Source organism: Bidens hawaiensis, unplaced genomic scaffold (genome assembly GCF_021521415.1).
Source record: "Bidens hawaiensis isolate Kalapana, Puna unplaced genomic scaffold, B.hawaiensis_p1.1 tig00020159_1, whole genome shotgun sequence".
Taxonomy (NCBI): Eukaryota; Viridiplantae; Streptophyta; class Magnoliopsida; order Asterales; family Asteraceae; genus Bidens; species Bidens hawaiensis.
In genome coordinates, this window is record NW_027493071.1 from 395,410 (window position 1) to 417,964 (window position 22,555).

General features: G+C 37.3%; 3 protein-coding genes across 3 annotated transcripts; 1 reads left to right on the top strand and 2 right to left on the bottom strand.

Annotated features, from left to right (window-relative positions):
* The first annotated feature begins 2,475 nt into the window (after positions 1-2,475).
* LOC143560034 (trans-resveratrol di-O-methyltransferase-like) lies at positions 2,476-3,658 on the top strand. The gene is made up of 2 exons (XM_077048441.1): positions 2,476-3,261; positions 3,356-3,658. Exons 1-2 carry the CDS (start codon positions 2,476-2,478, stop codon positions 3,656-3,658), a joined length of 1,089 nt encoding a protein of 362 aa, XP_076904556.1.
* A 2,248-nt stretch (positions 3,659-5,906) lies between these two features.
* Positions 5,907-7,728, bottom strand: LOC143560046 (uncharacterized). Its single transcript, XM_077048450.1, has 2 exons — positions 7,131-7,728; positions 5,907-6,487 (listed from the first exon to the last, which is right to left on the bottom strand). Exons 1-2 carry the CDS (start codon positions 7,726-7,728, stop codon positions 5,907-5,909), a joined length of 1,179 nt encoding a protein of 392 aa, XP_076904565.1.
* A 5,836-nt stretch (positions 7,729-13,564) lies between these two features.
* On the bottom strand, positions 13,565-14,158 carry LOC143560047 (uncharacterized). The gene has a single exon (XM_077048451.1). It carries the CDS (start codon positions 14,156-14,158, stop codon positions 13,565-13,567), a length of 594 nt encoding a protein of 197 aa, XP_076904566.1.
* Positions 14,159-22,555: the final 8,397 nt, after the last annotated feature.

Below are 22,555 nucleotides of genomic sequence, written 5' to 3' on the forward strand. Positions count from 1 at the left end.
ATAGGCATGAGATGAGCTCGAATATCTACAAATCAATCTCGAATTACTGATTTCATCGATCAAATGACAAATCTTGTTAATTCCTCTTTAAATCCAAATCCATATTCAATTTGTTCAAAGTTCGCCTCACAGATCCAACTTTAGGAATACCTTGAAAATAATATATAAATAACAAGCTTTGAACACGGTCAAACAATGACGAAAACCTGAACAATTTTGACTTTCTTCAATATCAGTTAATCCAACGAATAATTATTTCTTAGCCCATAGTAGCCTAGATTTGTCCATGACATGTCATGGCCCAAAAATCATGATCAGCCCAACACACTCAAACCATCTTCTCTTTTAATCACAACCCACACAACAAACCAGGCCCACATATCCAGGCCTAACATGAGAGAGTTCCATCATCCTACAAACCCTAGTTAACATCACAACCAAACATCAGCTATCATACATGCTTATGACCAAATCTGACCTCGCGCGGAGTTCACCGGAGATGTCACCGAAAAACCGTTAGGGTTGCCGGAATTTGTCACCATCGGTGACCCTCTAGCCGGAAAGCCGCATTCCGGCAGCCATCAACACGCACCGCAGCCCTGATCCAACAGTTACCGACCACCCATTTCCGGAAATTCATTCTCCTATCATCCATCTTTCAAACGACGCCACCCAGCTCCAACATCATCCCCCATCGTGAATAACCGTTACATGTAAACCGGACATCCTCTGCCGGGAAAACGGTATTCCGGGAACATCATCATCAGGTGTCACTAGCCACCCATAAGTAATCAAGAAAAATAGAAGAAGAGTGTGACTAACTATAGGCATCAATCAACCAGATAAGCACAATAAAACAATCTGAATCACCATTGTTTATGGTGACCCTGCTAACCCAAGCCGCCGCCCATCTTCTACTCTCAAATACACCATCTCAGCCGCTAAACACTCACTAGATCCAGCGTCATCAACCCAAATAAGCCAAAACCAGATCCTTTCATATCAGCCCAAAAAATCGACTATTTGAAGATTAAAACCCAGATGTTAAGGATAAACAAGACACTATTTTGAAGCTTCACCAAAATAATCATCAAATTACTTGTAAACATGGCGGTGAATCCGGATATATTAACCCCAGACTAACTTCAAGCATTTTTATTTCCCTAAATCTTCACACTTTATTTCCAAACATCAAACTTTATTTTCAAAACTTCAATGGATCTTCAAAAACTTCAAGACATTAACGTCTCGATTCAGGTAATCGCGGAATTAGAACCTGAATATTAAGAACAAAGTTGAATCAGTTGATTCGACCCGCTCTGATACCAAATGTAGGTCCTGAAACCGGATCCGACAAATAAACGGATTTTGTTCTTGATAAACATGCGAAACGGGTGCGGTAAATCAAACGACCGAACAGATAATATAAAGATAATATGAAGGATAGTGAACGATCTCGTTATCAGTAAAAGATTTGATAAATTAATAAACAAACCGACCCCACCCAAGATGAGCTCCCCTTGGGTGGGTGATTTACACCATTGAAAAACACAATAAAATGAAATACGTGTGTCATATTTATAGCTAAAACCAAATAATCTAGAAGACCTCCTGTCCGTTAAAGTTACACGCGTGCACCGAAGCTCTCGTCTCGTATCCGGATTTCTCGCCGACATCACTAATTTGATTAACCAATATATATAAAACAATTTTCGTCACATTGATATCACAAATCATATTTTTGGCCTTACAATTTCTTTCTTTTAATGTTTTTATTTATTTTGAAAAAAAATATCTTTCTTAATATTAAAAAAAAACATTTTTATTCATTAAAAAGCGTTTATTATTTACTTAAAAGATTAATTTTAAAAGTATTTTAATTCTTTTTAAGCAAAACCAATAAACAAAAATTTACATAGGCTATATAATTACTTGCATTACTTAAATAAACGGTAATTATTAGCTAGAGTAACCGCATCAATAAAATTTCTTGTATTATTATGAAACATTACGTCACGTTACATATATAGGACTCGACTATGCTGATAATACACGGAGAGTGATATCACCTTAGTTCATCCCACTAATACATTGATGGATCTTGTATATACACTGGCAGCTGTACCGGAAAGTGAGGGGATTGCCTTCTTTCTTTGCTTATAAGTGTTGTCTTTGGCGATCTTATGTGTTCGATCAATTGCGTGACAATACAATGTAACGTCAAGACGCATGTTCTATCTTGGCAAACACAAAAATTCATAAACTAAATATGGTACGTGTGGATATATTTGGCAAGGGCGGAAGACAATGGTACCGGATAGTGAGCGGATTGCCTGTTTGAGTGTCTGGTAAGTTTTGGTTCTCAAAGCAAACTTATTTACTTTATTATTTGTTAAATAAATATCGTTACAAAGTATTATGTATACTTCAAGTTGAACATATATATGTGCAGCAGTGAGCTGGGTCTAAACCTAAATGGATCCCAACCAAAGCCAAGTAGAAGCTAATGAACTCTTTGAAGCTCAAGCTCATATATACAGGCATGTCCTCAACTACACCACATCCATGTCTCTTGGTTATGCACTTGAACTCGGCATACCTGACATCATTCACAATCATGGAAAACCGATCAAGATTCAAGAACTCGTTTCAAAGCTCAATATCCCCATAGAGAAAACCCTTCATTTGCAACGCCTAATGCGGTTTCTAATTCACTCCAACTTCTTCTCCTACACCAAACTTCATGATCAAGAAGACGAAGGATATGTTCTCACGACCGCATCAAAATTATTGGTCAAGAACAATGATGAAAGTTTGCAAAACCTACCGAACTTATTACCATTTGCTAACTTGATCCTAGATCCAGTTTTTATAACTCCTTGGCAGTTCTTGGGAAAGTGGTTTCATGGAAACGAATCCACGGCTTTCGAGACTGCTCATGGGATTCCTATGTGGGAATATGCTAACAAGAATCCTGGATTCAATGGGTTGTTTAATGATGCAATGGCAAGTGATTCTAAGATGATGAGTTTGGCGGTCAAAGATTGTCAAGAGATCTTTGAAGGCGTGGAGTCATTAGTTGATGTCGGAGGTGGAACTGGACTCGACGCTAAGATTCTCCTTGAAGCTTTTCCACATATGACGTGCACTGTTTTCGACCTCCCGCATGTTGTTGCTGACAAGATTGATACTAGGAATCTCAAATATGTTGGAGGTGATATGTTTAGCTCCATCCCATCTGCTGATGCCATCCTTTTTAAGGTAATCTAATCAATTATGATTTTATGTTATTATATTTTGTTAAAGGTAATACATAACTAGCTTGTTGCTAATGTTTTGACATATATTTATGTAGAACGTTTTGCATAACTGGAGCGATGACAACGTGTTGAAGATACTAAACCGGTGTAGGGAGGCTATTCGGCTTGCAGGTGACAAAGGAAAAGTGATCGTCATAGATATGGTGCTAGATGAAACACATGACCGAGGTGAGATAACAGAAACCAAGATGGTTTTTGATGTCTTGATGATGGTTTTGGTTACAGGAAGAGAAAGGACCAAGGTCGAGTGGGAGAAACTATTCTTGGACGCTGGATTTAGTCGATGTAAAATAACACCCAACTTTGGCATGAGGTCCATCATGGAAGTTTTGCCTTAAATCCTTCCTTGACGTGTCGAAAACGATATTTAACTGTTTTAATAAATGAGTGGTTAAACCCTAAACCTAAAACCTAAATTAAAACTTTGTATCAAACCCTGTATAAGGTATACTTGTCTCTAGTTTGAATTTAAAAAATAGAATTTGTCTCTCTAGTCAATAGCATCGGTTCAAAAGAAACAATCTGGTTTGTTTTGTACCATTACTGGGCTTTAAATAATATCCTAAATAGTTGAAACTGGGCTGAGTGTAAAGGGAGTGGGCCTTTTCAGCTTGGTAGTTATCAGAACAAAAGACCTAAAATTGACTGTTCGAACTTCGAAGTATGAAATTTAGAGGACCGGTTTTTTTTTTGTCTAGGACACGTAATGGTGGGAGGGAGACACGGCAAAACGAGCAGCTGGCCCACCACCGTGCAAAACGGACGTTTGTAAATACAAAGAACCCTGGCAAAACGAGTACAAAAGCGAGGGGTCGGGGCGGTGTTTGGCTTGTTGTGGAGTCCTAAGCGAACCCATTACGTGGTGTGTTATGTACAGGTGCACAAACATGATACTCTGTGAGCCTAATGAGTTTAAAAACTAGTTTGAATTTGGTCAACAGAAGTCAAAACCGACCGTATGCCAAGCCAGTTTGATTTGAAACTGGCTTCTACGAGAATTAACCGATAACGGCTAGTATGAAACTTGGATCCAACCTAGTTTCTCTAAACTGGTTACAACGTCTTTATTCTCAAAACAGTATAAACCAACACATCTGATCAGGTTGGGGCCGGTTTTACCTAAACCGGTTTCTGTTATAGGTTTCGGACTGGCAAATTAGGTCCTAATAAAATTTTTGCTACCAACAAATTTTCCCCTCTAAAGATTAAATGGTTAATGCGTAACTTCCACCAAGCCCTCCTTTGTAGCTACTTCACAAAATCTTTGTAGGAGTGTTTAGAATCGATCTAACCTTTGAACCCAAAGCAGATTGGTTGGTTTGGTGCATTTGAGATAATACAGTTATGTTTGGCTATTTGATGATTGGTGCATTTTGAAACTTGAAACCAATCGGTTAAACGAACCCTTTGTTTAGCCTTTTTTTATTTTATTTATAAATATGCAATTACGTTTTGTAATAAAGAATCGTTTTTACCATTGCAAAAATTTAAATACAACTCTTAAACGTACTATTTGTAAAAGAAAATCTTTTAAATTGTTAAACCATTAAAACCGGCCTAGACAGCCCCATCCCGACATTTTGATTTGTCGCAATCTGAAATGGTGTACCCATTGTTACCCGTCAAAATATTGTTAAACCGAACAATATATATGTTACTACTTAACGTATAATTTATATTTAATCAGATAAACCTACTACTTAACTATATTACTTTATCAATGTTACTAAAATTTATAGCAATTTTTGAAAGAAAAGAACTATTAATTAAATTGAAAGAAGTCTAGAGTCTAGGTGCTTCAAACCGTATAGACATAAATGAACTTTCGCATTGTATTTGTACTTTAGTTGCTAACTATTAACTAACCATATGTGGTAAACAAGAAAGAAATGTGTTAAAAGAGTTCTACAAAACTGTAGTTATGGTTTGGAAAACTTTTTCTAGGTGAAATAATTAAGAAGTGTCAAAATGGCGAAGCTTGCACATACATGTTTGAGGGGGGGGGGGAATAGAAAATTTCATAAAGCAGAGGGCGTCGGGCTCAAAATTTCAGTAAAAAACGGGTAAATTTATAGTATATATAAATTTTTTTTGTTGAAAAAAGATAAATTTACATCACCGAACAAAAAAACGGAGGGGACCGTGCCAATCATGCCCCAACTAAGCTACGCCCTCGTCTAACACTGCATTCTTGAGGTTTTTATTTAAGGGTTTGGAAAAGAAAAGATAGGAAAATTTTTCTTTTTTCATTTTTGAGTTTTTTCATTAAAAGAAAAGAAAGAGAATGGAAAGAAAAGTTAGGGCTTTTTTCCTCCAAAACTTTTCAGCCAAATATGGCCTTATTCGGAAGGAAAGTTTATAGCCATGTACAATATTACTAATTTACCCTATCTTTTCCTATCTATCTAACTCAATAATGAGGACTTGATTGTAAAGTTACAAATTTTTTTTCTATCTTTTTTTTTGAACAACCAATCAAGAATTTATACAAATTACGACACGCCGACCTAGCAAGATGCTAGGCCGAGGAAAATACCAAAACACCTACAAAGTCAACAATCAAAATACATCGAAATTAAATACTCTTCACCTCTCCCACGTAATGTCCAACTTGTTAGACCTATTACAAATCCACAAGACACTTAGTGCTTTTATTTCACAAAGTATGTTATTGACACTCGCCTCCTTCCTTTCGAAGACCACCATATTTCTCATTTTCCATAGGCACCACACTAAAGTTAAGCAAACCGCATGGAACAACTTAGCTTTCCGTTTGGGCAATCGGTAATGTTTGTGAAGCTCTAAAATGTCATGAATGGAGAAAGCAAAGAACGGTGGGACCTTACACCAATTGGCGATACAATGCCAAACCGCTTGAGCAAATCTACATGATATAAAAATATGTTCTGCCATTTCCTCCGCCTCATCACATACCGGGCACCACGTAGAAGCAACCACCACGTTTCTACAAGCCAACTCAACTAAAACCGGGATTCGTTCCATTTCTGCCCTCCACGCTAGCACCCCGACTTTCTTAGGAACATAGTTATTCCATTCTATTGTGTAATCCACGTCTCCTCCTTGCACTAAATCTATCCCCCGCTTAAGACTTCTCACCGAAAAGTTATTACCTTGATTCAATCCCAAGTTAACCGATCCGGCCCCACCTGTAATCGAACATGTTGGACCAAACTTAAAATCCCCCTGAACTTCTCAATTTCTAGCAGGCCCATTGGATCTCTAATCCAACCCCAAGTTCCACAAATCTCATCTATATACATTGTAAGCCTATCCGACACGTGGCACTGCTTCTTTGACTCGAGCTGGTACAACCATGGAAACTGTGTTTGAAAGGCCAGGTCTCCACACCACTTATCCAACCAAAACAGAGTATTCTCGCCATTCCTCACTTCACATCTAAAGGCATCTTCCAATACTTAACCAACTTCTTCAAGTTTCTTAGAAATCATCACTATTTGTTTCCAAGGTCCCGGAATCGAAACCTTAGCAGGAATGAAGGACCATGACCTTTCCGAGTGGTGAATGGCCCAAATCACTTTCCTCCACATGCCATTTTTCTCACTCTTAAATCTTTACCACCACGGCTAAATTAGTTACTTATAGGGACCCTAACCCAAGACCCCGGTTTCCGATCGGAGCTATCACCTTATCCCACGCTACCCAGTTTATTTTTACGTTCTCTTCCGACCCTCCGCACAAGAAAACCCGTTTAATCCTTTCCAATTTTTCCAGCACCCCATCCGGAGCTTTATACAAAGAAAAAAAGTATGTTGGTAAAGAATTCAACACCTGATTTAATTACCGTTATCCTCCTCCCGAAAGAGAGCTTTTTGGCCTTCCACAGTGATAGCCTTCTCCTGAACGTCTCCACAACCGGATCCCATGAAGCCACCAGATTCATATTCCCACCGACTAGCAAACCGAGGTACTTAAACGGAAACGTCCCCGTCTTGCTATTCAACAAACTCGCCATCTCCATCCTTTCTGATTCCTCCACCCTTATACCGTACACCCAACTTTTGTTTACATTTATTTTTAATCTGGAGACCAAATAAAAACATCGAAGGATCCGACGAAGATTTAGCACGTTCTCCTGATTCCGCTCACCAACAAATATGACATCGTCGGCGCATAAGAGATGTGTCATTGTCGGCCCCCCAATACCGCATCTTAAACCTTTAAACAACCCCACTTGACTAGCCTTTTTCATTACTCCCGTCAAGCTTTTCATTGCCAAAACGAAAAGGAATGGAGGTAACGGGTCGCCTTGCCGAAGGCCCCGGTAACAATTGAATTCTGGTGTAGGAGATCTATTAACTAGCACCGAAGCCCTTCCCCCTAGGAGAATTCCGGACACCCACTTTCTCCATTTTTCTGGAAACTTCATTTGTGATAGCGTGATGGTCACACACTGTTGATCTATGTCAACGATAATTTCCTGAGCTATGTCAAGAACACGTTTGAATCCTCCAAACGATAAACTTTATTAAGTTCCAGAAAAACAACCAAGTCTCAAATGTAAAATAGCAAGACATTAAATAGAAAATCCTAAACTTGAGGAACAAGTCTCAACTAAATAAACATAAAAGTTAAACAAATAACATACTAAAGATAGATTAGGGTTCGGCCAAGGTGGAGGTAGCTTGGGCCGGTCCCGAACAAGCCCAGGAGTCCACTTAGCCACTTTCGTTTGGAATCGGTTTGCAAGCCCCGAAACCAGCCATGCTTGACTCATTCCCCTCGCCATCATCCTCCCCAGCGTGAAAAGGACTCGTCCCCGAGTCATCATCATCTAAATCACCTTCATAGGGAGACAAATAAGCTACATTAAACGTTGCAGAAACTTTGTAGTGACCCGGAAAATCAATCTTATAAGCATTGTCATTAATACGCTCGAGCACACGAAAAGGTCCATCCGCCCGAGGCTGCAATTTACCGAAACGACCATGTGGAAACCTCTCGCGTCACAAAGTGGAAGGCACAAATCTCAGAGAATACAATACTAAGTTTCATGAGTATTGTAGACTGGCACCACACATGGTAACACCCGAATACAACAGACGCAAATGAATCCAAACCAAATCCCCTGGCTGAAAAATAACCGAACGCCTATGTTTATTTGCAGCATCTTGATATTGCAAGTTATGTTTAGCAATCTTAGTGCGAACTTGCTGATGGAGGTCCTGAATCTGAACAGCTCAGACATCACCATCGGTACTAAGGTGAGACATATCAGTAGGAGGCGCTAAATCTAAAGGAGTAAAGGGATTACGCCCATACATAATAAAAAACGGACTCTTCCCGGTGGATTTATGACAAGAACGATTATAAGCAAACTCAGCCTGAGGTAAAACTAAGTCCCACCGTTGGGGTTTATCCCCAACCAAACTACGAAGTAAATTACCCAAACTACGATTCGTTACCTCAGTTTGTCCATCCGTCTGGGGGTGATGAGAGCTAGAAAACTGCAACTTCGAACCCAAACGTTTCCACAGTGTACGCCAAAAGTGTCCAACAAACTTAACGTCACGATCAGAAGTGAGAGTCTTAGGAACTCCATGTAAGTGAACAATCTCTGAAAAATACAATCAAGCAACTTGGGATGCATCAAAAGTCTTATCACAAGGAACAAAATGCGCCATCTTCGAAAAACGATCAACGACGACCATAATCGAGTCCTTCTGTCGCTGAGTCCTTGGTAACCCAAGAACAAAATCCAAACTAACATCCTCCTAAGGACCGCGTGGAACCGGCAAGGGCGTATAGAGCCCCTGGTTTGTGTGAGAGGTTTTGCTATGTGACAAACGTGGCAACGACGCAGTAACCGAGCAACATCAGCGTCCAAACGTGGCTAAAAAATCGATCCCTAACCTGCGCAAGCGTCTTGTCACGACCGAAATGCCCAGCCAGCCACCCTCATGACATTCCAAAATGATTGCTTCCCGAAACGAGGATTGTGGAACACATAAGCGGGTACCTCGAAATAAAAAACCTTGGTCGGGTAAAAAAACCCCACGGCGAACCAGCGGTACGGGACCAAGCATCCCCAAAATCAAGGTCATCAACATACAGGCGTTGCCAAGAACTGAAGCTGGGAACAGAAAGCTCAAAAGAGGTAAGTAAGGTCGGTCGACGACTCATAGCATCCGCAACATTATTAGAAGATCCTGCCTTGTGACGAATAGTAAACGAATACGTATGTAAAGTTTCGACCCATTTGGCATGACGCGGATTCAATTTAACTTGGCCTTAGATGTATTTCAAAGCTTGATGACGCCAATAATCAAGCTTTGACGCCAATAATCAAGACTATGAATAATAGCATAAAACTCCTTATCATATGTGCTGTAACGGTGACGCACCTCATTCAATTTTTCACTAAAATATGCCACCGAGCGTCCAATTTGACTCAAAACACCACCGATCCCAATACCGGACGCATCACACTCAACTTGAAACACATCATCAAAGTTCGGGAGGGCGAGAATAGGAGCCGTCGTGACAAGGGCCTTCAAGGTGTCAAAAGATTTTTGTGCAGCAGCGGTCCAGACGAATTTGGAACTCTTCAACAACTCGGTCATAGGTGCCACAATAGAACTGAAATTTCGAATGAAACAACGGTAAAAAGAAGCTAAACCATGGAAACTCCGGACATCGCGTAAGGTTTGCGGTGTTGGCCAAGATGTGATGGCTGAAATTTTGCTGTCATCCATTCGAATACCATCACCCGACACCAAATATCCCAAGAAGACGACCTCGCGAGTAAGGAAGTGACACTTCTTTTAATTAGCAAACAAGCGCTGCTCCCGTAAAATAGTAAAAACTGCTCGTAGGTCCTGCAAGTGTTGTGCCAAAGTCTTGCTAAAAATAAGTATATCGTCGAAATAAACGACGACACAAACGCCAATAAGACCCCAAAAAACATGATTCATAAGACGCATAAACGTACTCAGAGCATTAGCTAGCCCGAATGGCATAACCATCCACTCGTATAACCCATCTCACGTCTTAAAAGTGGTTTTCCATTCATCCCCTTGTCGCATTCGAATTTGGTGGTATCCACTTCGAAGATCAATCTTGGAGAAAATGCTAGAGCCGTGCAACTGGTCAAGTAAGTCTTCAAATCGTGGAATAGGAAATCGGTATTTCACCGTTATTTTATTTACAGCTCGACTATCAATACACATTCGATATGCGCCCCTGGTTTTGGCACAAGTAAAGCGGGAACAGCACACGGACTTTTACTTTCACGTATAAATCCTTTTTCTAACAACTCTGTCACTTGTCGTTGCAATTCAGCAAATTCTTTCGGGTTCATTCGATAAGCTGGTTTATTCGGTATACTCGAGCTCCGGTGAAAATCAATACAATGCTGAATTTCGCGTTCCAATGGTAAGCCCTCCGGTATTTCCTCCGGAAAAAGATCACGAAACTCGATGAGTAACTGCCGTACCGCCGCCGGTGGAGATGGTGTCGGTGGATTTTCCTCAACAATAAAAAGTCCAAAAATCCACGGGGGTTCCGGTTTTAGAGCGCACTCCAAAAATTCAGTTTTTGAAAGAATTAACGCTTCTGTTTGTGAATCTTTCGGGTTAAAAGGTGCCAAAGTAATACTCAACCCGTCTTTCTGAAAACTATACATATGACGATGCCCGTCATGTTTCACGTCGACGGTCATACAACCAAGGTCGCCCCAAAAGGATATGACAAGCATCCATGGGGATGACCTCACACCAAAGTTCGTCCGTGTATTTGTTACCAATTGAAAACGATACTAAACACTGATGTGTCACTTTAATTGAATTTCCTTTTTTTAGCCAAGATAGCTGATACGGTTCTGGATGGTTTTTAACTGTTAATCCCAATTTATCCATAGCCGCAGTGGCTATCATATTATCACAACTCCCCCCGTCAACAACAATATCACAAATTTTACCTTATATCATGCACTTGGTTCGAAAAATATTATTGCGTAGCCACATAGTGTCATCCACATCTAATGCAAGAGACGCGCTGAGAACACGATGGGATGTTAAAGCTTCACCTCGATCTGGGTAAAGAATTGTAGCATCCTGGAATTCGTCGTCTGCCTCAGGATTATCATCAAATGTGGGTACCGAATCATCAACGAGTACAACAACTTGCGTGTTTGGACAATTTCGTTGTAGGTGGCCCAACCCTAGGCATGTAAAGCACCGATTCCCCCCTTGCGGGTTTGACGTTGGCGGTTTAGCTGCTGGGACAGCAGTTTTCGGCTGGGACGTTGAGGCCGGAAGTGGAGCGGAAACGAAAGTCGATCCCCGGCTTTGATTGGGTCGAAGGTTCGACCCAATCAAAAATCTAGCAATAACTTGTTCTTCGTCTTCGTCCGCGCCACACCGCATTCTTAACCGTTCAAACTCCAAAATAAGGTCAGACACATTTAAAGTCCCCTGTTTTAACCCATGATATTCTAAAAAAGCGTCTTGTCTATGATTAACGGGTAAGAATTTGTTTTTCAATAAACGCTTCATCCTATCCCATGAATCGATTTTTTGTTTACCTTCTTGGACACGTTTTTTTGCTAAGTGTTCCCACCATAATGACGCGTGTTTCTTTAATTTAATAGCAACGATTTTTACCTTCATGTGATTAGGGACGTCCTTGAGATCAAAGACCCGTTCGACCGTGTGCAACCAATCAATAAACTCGCCTGGCTGAACACCGCCTTCAAAATCTGGGATTTCCACGCGAATCCCTAGGGATCGCAGTGGGTCGGAACGTGAGGTGGCGGGCGACGCACCCTGGCACGTTGGCCGAAAGGGTTGCTGTTAATCACGTCCCTCATATCGAACCCATCCGACTCAGTTTGTTCAGAATTGCTTTCCTGCCACCACTTCCTTCTTTGGCCGGTTATAATCCTGCATCCAAAAGTTGTTGGCGCAGCCTTTCAATTTCTTCTATGTCCTGCGGATCACGTTCATAATCACTGTTGCCTCTATTGGCGAATCGACGTTGACTTATGTTATGATCCGACATGGCTTTGATACCACTTGATAGCGTGATGGTCACACGGTGTTGGTCTATGTCAACGATAATTTCCTGAGCTATGTCAAGAACACGTTTAAATCCTCCAAATGATAAACTTTATTAAGTTCCAGAAAAACAATTAAGTCTCAAACATAAAATAGCAAGACATTAAATAGAAAATCCTAAACTTGAGGAACAAGTCTCAACTAAATAAACATAAAAGTTAAACAAATAACATACTAAAGATAGATTAGGGTTCGGCCAAGGTGGAGGTAGCTTGGGCCGGTCCCGAACAAGCCCAGGAGTCCACTTAGCCACTTTCGTTTGGAATTGGTTTGCAAGCCCCGAAACTAGCAATGCTTGACTCATTCCCCTCGCCATCAATTTGCCTCAAGACGTCGTCAATAAAATTCCAGTTTAAAGTATCATAGGCCTTCTCAATATCCACCTTAAACATCATACCGCGTTTTCTCGACTTCTTATAGTAGGCGAACATTTCGTTTAGCATTAGAGACCCGTCTAGAATACTACGATTGCGAAGGAAAGCTGATTGTTCAGCGGAAACCAGTTTACCAATTACTCGCTTTAACCGATTTACCAACACTTTTGAAACCACTTTATTAATGCAACCGATAAGACTAATCGGTCTAAAATCCCCCAAGAAAATAGGATCTTTCACCTTAGGAATTAAGGCGATAAAAGAGGCGAGGACACCAAAACTGAACTAACCTGTCACAAAAAACTCACCCATAATCTTCAAAAAATCATACTGAAAATATGCCCAAAACCGTTTGATAAACTTAAAGTTGAAACCATCTGGTCCGGGCGACCGATCACCATCATAGTCCCACACCGCCACCTTTAACTCCAACAGTGAGAACGGCGCAACCAGGCCATTCGCCTCGTCATTCGTCAACAAGCTAATACACGGGCATACAAGGACCGGACGATCGAGGACAGGTTCCAAAAACCGAGTAGCAAAGAAATCAAAGACTTCTCCTTTTACAACAATCGGATTACAAACCCAAGTACCCTGAACCATCAAGCTGTGTAACCTATTTGAGGATATGTTCGCATTAAGAATACCGTGAAAATACACCGTGTTGTCGTCACCGTCAACCGCCCACTTCACTCTCGCCTTCTGTCGTGCATCTTTTTGTTTCACAATCTCAAATGCCTCCACCATCACCATGCACTCCGCCCTTTTTTCTAACTCATGCTGAGAGAGTGGTCTTTGAACTGCCACAGATTCCAACAACTGATTTTATGCTTGTTTGCTTCATATAAGGCGGAAGTCTCCTTCTTAACCTCCAACCATTCCTTAATCCGATTTTCAACCATCTAAACTTAGTCACCAAGGCCAAATCAGGCGGCCTGTGAAAGTGGAATCGCCCACAACAAGTTTCCACAAAATCAACGAAGCCTGGGATCTCCAACCAGCTGTTAAAAAAACGGAAAGGAATGTGACCATAGTCCATCGGAATCATACTAAGTACCAACGGTCGATGGTCTGAGCACCCTTTGGGAAGCACGTTTAGTGAAGCCCCTGGCCAGCAATCCTTAAAATCTTTGCAAACTAGAACTCGGTCAATTTTACTAAATTTATCACCTTTTTCCGACACATACGTAAAAGAACCGCCGCCCATTTGATATTCACACAACTCCGCATAATTAATAAAACGATTAAAAACCTCTGCATTAGAAGCAACAAAATCCGAGTTTAGCCTTTCCGACGCATCCCGCACCTCATTAAAGTCCCCAACAAAGACACACAACAACCCCCCTGACCTACCGGTAGCTTCGACCATATCGAAATCGAAAATAGTTCTACCCCAAATGTGATTAAGCTGAAAAAAAGATCCTACTCCCAATTTGGTTTCTTGCACAGCAACAAAATGAACTCCATGACAAGTCTTTAAACCACGGATCCAGCTTGATTTTCCTTTCTACCGGTAGCTTTTCCTTCCTATCTAACTCAAAAATATAATTAACATTTTTTTTGTTTTGTTTTATTTTAGCTCGAGAATGTTTTTTAAATATATAATTTGTTTTCCTTTCTTCCCCTATCCAATCTTATCATTTCTTTTCCTTGTATTTTAAACCCGAGAATACAGTGTAAATTAGTAGGGATCTTGAGAAAAAGTTTAATACCAATGAGAAAACTCTTTGAATATAAAATAAGGGGTTTATGATGACGCATAAATACTTGCACAGACGAATATTTGCCATTGAACTATCTTTAGGTAATTCTTAGTCGCCCGAGAGGAGAGACCAACACAAGTATGGTATGGTATCAGATGAGATTTTGACCAATCTTTATTTGTTGCGGACGGCAATCTATAAATATGGATTGAAGTTACAAATTTTCTTAATTTACTTCTTTCTTTCACCAATGTTACTTTATGCTACATTCTAAATTTCAAATATCAGTTGCTTACTTGCTTGAAGCTTTTACACACATGAATTGCATTGTTTTTGACCTCCCACATGTTGTTGCTAAAATGGTGTAGTTGGAAACTAAAGTTTGTCAGGTCGGATGAAAGGTTTAACTCTGTCTACAATAACTCTTCAACTTTAAAATACTGTATCTTTCTTTTATTAAACTTTTCATTCTTAATCCACTTGTGATTTAAATTATTCTAGAGTGACTAAATAAACTAGTCGACCATTTATTCTAAACAAACTAGCCACTAATTTTTTTTTTCTGTTTTTTAATTTTTATTATAACTTTCAATGTTAAGCAAAGCATATGGCTAGATGACATGTGATATAGTTTGCAGTCAATAATACACGTCACAACACACCCCTGTCACTATACGTGACATGCATTTGTAATATCTATCCGTCAAAAATTTAATTGGAAAAAGATTGATGATTATTTTATTTAAAATGGTGTATCTAAAAGTCTTGTGATTTTTGTCAAGTATTTAACGTAAAGGTGACTTAATTTTTATGTATGTACAAAGAAAACAAGGCGGTTGCGTGTGTAACAAGTAACGTCCGCTGACAAGGTACAATCCAATTTTCTTTTCTCTGTTAAAAGATAAGGGTGGTCCATGTAATCAGAGTAAAAGCTGAGGGGTTGGTCCGCAAAGTTAACAAAACGAGGGGACTGGCAATTGACTTTTTCTTTTTCTTTTTCTTCTGCTCTCACTTTCCTTTCTGCGCTACTAGACAGTTGTACTCTGATGTACAAGCACGCTCTCCCGTTCATTTCCCCTAGTAACTACACTTCAGAAATTAAAACAGTGAAAATTATGGAAGTTTTTTACTAGCAAAGCCCCGACACTTGCAATTCATCCTTCCACTTATGATAGCATATTGTGTAACTCCATGTACAGTGGCGGATCTAGAAAAAAATCTTACGGGTAACGTTCAAAATTTTTTTTACTGTATTTTGTTTATGAAAGCTTGAAACCGTATTTTTACAATATAAACAAGACAAAAATAGAAACATGATACATAAGGTACAAATTTCTCTTATTCGATTTTTGAAAGCTTGAAATTGAGCCATTACACCATGTTCTTTTATTTTATCGAGTGTTTCTCTTTCGACTACATAAAAGCATTGTTCAAATACTCATCACCAATTCGTTTACGCAAACCTGTATTTATAAGTTTTTCATTTTAGAAAAACATATTTCAACGGTTGCGGTTGCAATCAGTAAAATTAGCGCTAGATTCAATATTTTGATAAATAAAAGAAAAGATGATGTGCTTTCCGATTTCCACCATTACACGAGCAAGGTCACACATTCACCCAATTTCGAAAATTTATCTTCCTTTAAAGTGTGATAAAATGTCGTACGATCACCCGGAATACACAATTTTTCTTCATTACTAAAATCATTCGGATACATTTTCAAAAATGCCATTATCTTAGATATGCCAAACTTGGAAAACGACTCTCAAGATTTAAACCAGACATTTTCTAGCAAACTAGTTAAGGCCTTACTAAATCTATTTCCAAGTTATTGAATTTGTATATCCAAAACCATATTAAAAATGTCAACCTAAAAATGATGATTATGTTGAGCATGTTTCTGTTTAAAGTTTCTCCTTCAAACAAAAGAAAAAAAAAAGTTAATGATTTCTATTTACTCTGAGCTATAAACTTTTTGTGGCTTTATTTGATTTGAACTTTTAAAAAATGACGATTCTGTTGAGTCTGTTTATGTTTAATGTCTCTCGTTCAAACAAAAGAAAAAAAATTAGTTGTTTTTATTTGCTTTTGACTATAACTTTGTTTGGGCTTTATTTAATTTGAACTTTTAAATTGGTTGGCCTTTAAACAAATAGGGGTAACGTAATATTTTTTTCAAAAGTAACGAAATACGAAAACCGGCCCAAAAAGAAATAAATGTACACTGCCGACGAAAAGTTGAGGGGTAGCGGATGCTAGCCCTACTTATGAAGTAGGTCCGCCACTACCCGTACATGATAAGACACAAACAAGAAACATGTATATCTGCATAAATACGAAAACTTATCGTGTACATATATCTCAATTCCGAACCTGTTAATACCAGGTATACATGATAAGGCACGAACCTTTTAATATTGGTGGCGACGCTACAATTACGAGGAGACTGAACTGCTGGAGAATTAGAGATGTGGAGAGGTAGATCGAGAATCGAAGAGCTGTGGCTACCGGGGATGTGGAGGGAAACCACCGGACTACCCAAGATCCGGAGAGGGAAAATTGGAGAAGGGTGTGTTGCCGCCTGCTTGATGTTGGATTGAAATGATATGCGTCGTGTTCAGTTATTTCGTATACAAATTTAGGGTTAACTATTTAGGTAGATTATTATACATTTTTATTTATAAAAAAATCTAATCATGTAGTAACTGGTACTTAATTAACAGGTAAATTGATATTTTACCTGTTTAGACACAAAAGTTAACAGGTCAATTCGTGTCTACTTGTTTAGTACACGAAACCTATTAAGGTCATATGTGATATCTGTTAAAGTTGTGTAGGTATGTGTTGTGTATTCGTATATCATGTCTAAATTGCCAGCTCTACTTCCGCTTAAATAACACTCATCCATCCATGTCAAAACCAAACAACTGGGTAAACCCCTTAGCTCAAAGTCCCAAACTGCTTCAGGCAAAGCTTCAACCAACAACTTTTCATAAGAAAAATTATGGAGTTACTGCTAGACCAATTAACTACTACAATTTAACATTATTTTAACCTGCTAAAAGTTTAAAACTATTTTTTTTTTTCTCCGAAGCTGATTTTGCATCAATTTTTTTTTCTAATAATAAGATAGTTAATGAACAAGAGGGTAATCCTTTGTGAGAAAGAGTAACGAAATAGTGTAACAAAACAGTACAGTAGAAACTCTATAAAATAATACACTTGAGACCACTAAAATTTATTAATTAAAAGAGTTATTAATTAATCGATAAATTAATAATTATTAATTTATATATTAATTAATATTTTATTAATTTATAGTAGAATGTTCTGACTCACCCAGAAGAAAATGTAGTTGCACAGTTGTTGACTGATGAAGAAATTATTGAAAGCATTATTGGAATTAATAAAGATGATCGATGAAGAAGATGATGAAAGTTCTACAATGGAGCCCCCTTCGCGAAACGAAGCTATTAAAGCAGCAATCACATTGAACAATTTCTTGTTGAGCTATGAGAAAACAACACCAGAAGTTCTTACCATGCTAAGGAAAATTAGAGACGAGATTCAAGGGAAAATTGATTTCAACAAAAAACAAAAGACAATTCAGTCATTTTTCAAGAAACCTTCATAAATTATTCATGAAATATGCTATATATAAGGAATTATTAATTTATATTTTATATGGGGTCTAAAGAAATTATCAAAAATGTATTATCTTATAATTTTAACGAATTATTTTAATTTAGCACCCTATCCCCGAGTCGGACTGGCAAAAAATATTATCTTAGAGAGTTTATTAAATAATCGAGTATTAATTTATTGAGTTTCTACTGTATAGTGTTTGGAAGATGAGAGAATGACCATGAATAGTATATTTCTGGTTGTCGGAGATTGTTTTGTTTGTTTCTTTCTATATTTATAGTAATGGAAAATTAAAAAGTTTGTGTATGTTTAATTTAATGTTATTAATATATGTTTCATTTTATTAATATTATTATTTTGATTTTAGGAATCAAGTTTTGATTAAACATGTCCTGAGAAATATATAAATTAACTAGTTTCTAAATGCATATATTTTTTTACAAGGAGCAACCTTTGCATGGAGATTATCCAGGAGATCGTCTCTCGGCGTTTAGATTAGATTAAATACAGATCTAACATTTATGATAAAAAAGCAAAACAAAACAAGAAAAAACCGTTAATAAAGTATTAACACATGATCGAAAAGGCGCTGTATTTTTTGGGAACACATAGGAAAGAGGAAAGTATAGACTATTGTGTTTCCTAAGCAATCCAACATTAAAAATGCACTTTTTGAAGATATATATGATAAAGTATTTGAAATCATGTCATATTTAACTTTCATTTTCAACATAGCATTAAGTCATAAAGTAGTCAACAAATCATGGTTAATTTTGTTTTACACGTGAGCTTTGCACTAATATTTAGAGCATCTCCACCGGTAGGTGAAAAGTTGGTTTTTGTTGACATGGTATTGGGCAAACGAGAGGAGACGAGTGGAGACAAATATTTGTGTTAGGTTTGATTTGCATTCTTAAACGTTTGGGAGGTGGGTTTATAGTGGCTCCACCATAACCATTACACACACACACACACACACACACACATATATATATATATGGTTAAGTCAAAATAAAAACTCATTTGAGTTGTGAAAACTCTAGAAACCAATTCTCAACCACTTTTTTTTAATTAAAGATTAAATCTTGTGATCCACAATTAAATTAAGTTAATAAAAAATGTTATCATAAATATAACTTTTTCGCTCTCCTACAAGCATATAAAAAAATTAGTAAAAAAATGTTAAAAAATAGCAAAACAATTTTTTTAATGTTTCGATGTTTTGTATTAAATGTTACAACATATATTACATGTAACAAAAAAAAACGATGTTACATAGGGTTTTCACGGGTTTTTACAACTCAAGTGGGTTTTCATTCTATACTTTGCCTATATATACATATATATAAATATTTATTATATTTTAATGAGGTTTAGATTGGTTTATAGGTAGAGAAAAGTGAGGTTTTTTGGTGAAAAGTTTAGAATATGATGTAACGATGAGGTGGATGTTTGAATTAGTTTACGGGTGGGGATGCTCTTATGTTTTAATTGTTATGTTAATCTTCAACTACCAACAAAATTCATATGCATCTTTCAAGAAATTTGCAAACCTTTGGATAAAAGGATATATTTAAGGGTGTTTGGGATTGCTTATTTAACTCTAAAAGTGCTTTTTGTCAAAAATGTTTATTGGCTTCTGGCTTTTTGAAAAGGAGTTTTTAAAAAAGTGTTTGGATTAGCTTATGTGGTTGGAAAAGCCATAAGCACTTTTTAAAAAATGTTTTGCTTAGCTTATTTACGTAAAATGAACAAAAAGGGTAAATGGTGGGTAGATTAGTAAAAATCCAATCAAAAAGCCAAAAGTATTTTTAAAAAACCCCAAATTGAGGCTTTTGGAAAAGTGTTTTTTCAAGCCAATCAAAAAGCCAAAACAAAAAGGGCTTTTACATTTGCCAAACATCTATTTTGCTTATTGGCTTCTTGAAAAAGCCAATAAGCTAATAAACATTTTTTAAACTCAATCCCAAACACCCTCTTAGTTATAAAACTTTGGTGTAATTTTTTTAAGGTGTTTGTAATTGGGTGCCGTACTTTCTTTTCAATAAGGTTAGCTTGTTGCTAGGTCTGTTGTTAATTTGATAATATTTCGCCATTCAGATAAACAAAACTGTATTGTAAAATTAGGAGCCCACAATCATTTGAAGATATTTAATAAAAATAAATCAATACATGTTTATGTTAAGATATGACATATAGTTCCTGCCGTGTAGCTCGGTTGGTTAAAGGGGCGTAAGACTTGGAACAATAATCTAGAGGTTGTGGGTTCGAACCCGATCTTAAGCGCTAATCGCCTTGCCCCTGAGTGAGGTTGATTTACGACTCATGTGATGGGCCTGGAACGGTCTAGCGTGGGCCAGTTTGCATGTCCGGAACAATACGTTTTCAAACAATAAGATATGATATATAAACTAGTTATCGTAAATACAAGCATAATTTAACATGAATATTAAACTACTAAAGTAATCAACATTTTGTTTTCTAAGTGCTAATCGTCTTGCTCCTGAGTAAGGCTGATTTATCACTCATGTGATGGGCCTGAGATGGTCTGGCGTGTACCAGTTTGCGTGTCCGAACCAATACTTTTTGACCAATAAGACATGATATATAAACTAATTATCGTAAATACAAGCATAATTTAACACGAATATTAAACTATTAAAGTAATCAACATTTTGTTTTGTCAAAAGTTGAAGCATAAAAAGGTTGACTAAAAAAAAATTTGTTGAAGATCAATAAAGCTTGAAAAGAAAGCACCCACCTAAACGTCTACATGAAGTGTAAATACGGTGATAAAAAACGAAGTATCTTGATCGGTATCAGTTTGGTTCGTTATGAAATGTCATTCGTTATAGTAAACAATGTGTGTAACGTGTCTAGTTTAGCATTTCAATAATACTATAACTAAAATTTTGCTTTTAAAAATAAAAAACATAGCAATTCTACTCGCACGTTGAAAATAAATGAAAATCTACGAAACAATATATAACTTGAAAAGTTCAACAAACGAATTAGCAGCCATAAACCTTGTTAGTGTTCAAAACTTGAATCCCTGCAAATTCAATGAGCGGTGATTTTGTTTGGTTCAAACTTATGAGTGCATCCAACTTATTATCAATTTTGAGTTCATGGCAGGTTTAAAAAAAGGTTTCAAACCTTCAATTGAACATGTTTCAAACCAGACCAAAACAGCTTGGCACATGATTACGCTTCATAACTTTTCATATCAAAATAGATAGCAATTATTAAAGTTATATCTCATAACATAATGATTAATAAAGAACTAGTCAAATGAATGATTATACATTCACCGATAGGGTAAAAACATGAGGAAAAAAAATGGCCAATCATCAAATTCTACATGGAAAATGTGAATACGAGGATGAATTTTAATGTTTACCTATTACCCTTTAGGGAAATATATCAAAGCATGCATATTACACATTTAGGTAATTGAGTGCATCACTTTGACAATTTAGCATATTTTTTGATCGGTAACAGTCCCGCTAACTTATCTTATTATCTTCATTTCATCAGAAAGAAATCCACGATATATAAGAAAACCTCATGATCCAACCGAAACTCTTTATTTTATCACGTATAGGACTTAAATCCAATGTCTCCCCTTTTAAATGAAGTCTGATATATGTGTGTGATGATGTATAATTAATCTTTTAAAATTCACTAATATGGTAATGATTGTGTAGAAAATTATTTGACAACCAAAGATCAACTGTTCCAATGGTAACCACTAATCACGTGACTTTCCTTATAAAAGTTTGTGAGTTTGTATCTCGTTTGTGACAAAACTGTTTTGGGCGAGACATAAGTTTTATCATAGTGGACTTTCTCGACGATAGGTTTCCTATTGAATTGGTTCAAAATATATATATATTTGGCATATAAAGTAAAACACTTTAATTAGTAGTAATAATTATCGGGTGATAGCAAAAGAAAATTTCCATGATCATATGGAATCTTTTTCATAACACTAAAACTTTGTCGGGTAAGTACATAAAGTCAAGTTTGAATCTTTGGTCTCTTTTACTTACCCCGCATCAGAGAATTATTTATTACTATTAACTATATATTACTTTTATTTTTGAACGACTGATAATTTTATTAGTTATGTTATTCTTTTAGGTTATTCGTTTTTCAAAATGAAATTAAAGTCAATCAAAAATGAAAAGCTTTTTTTAACGGCCAACAAACAGAGAATTGTCTAGTTCCTTCGTGCAGGGTGACCCAATGGCGAAAGGCCACTGCCAGCTGGCCCAATCCAGTCATACGGAGTTCTTAAGCACCTCCAATTTATCTCCAGTTCCAGAGAATATCTACCCGCTCGAAGGCCCACCGATGATAAAAATGAAATTAAAGTTAAATAATGGTTTTATTTATAATATTTTAATATAAAAGT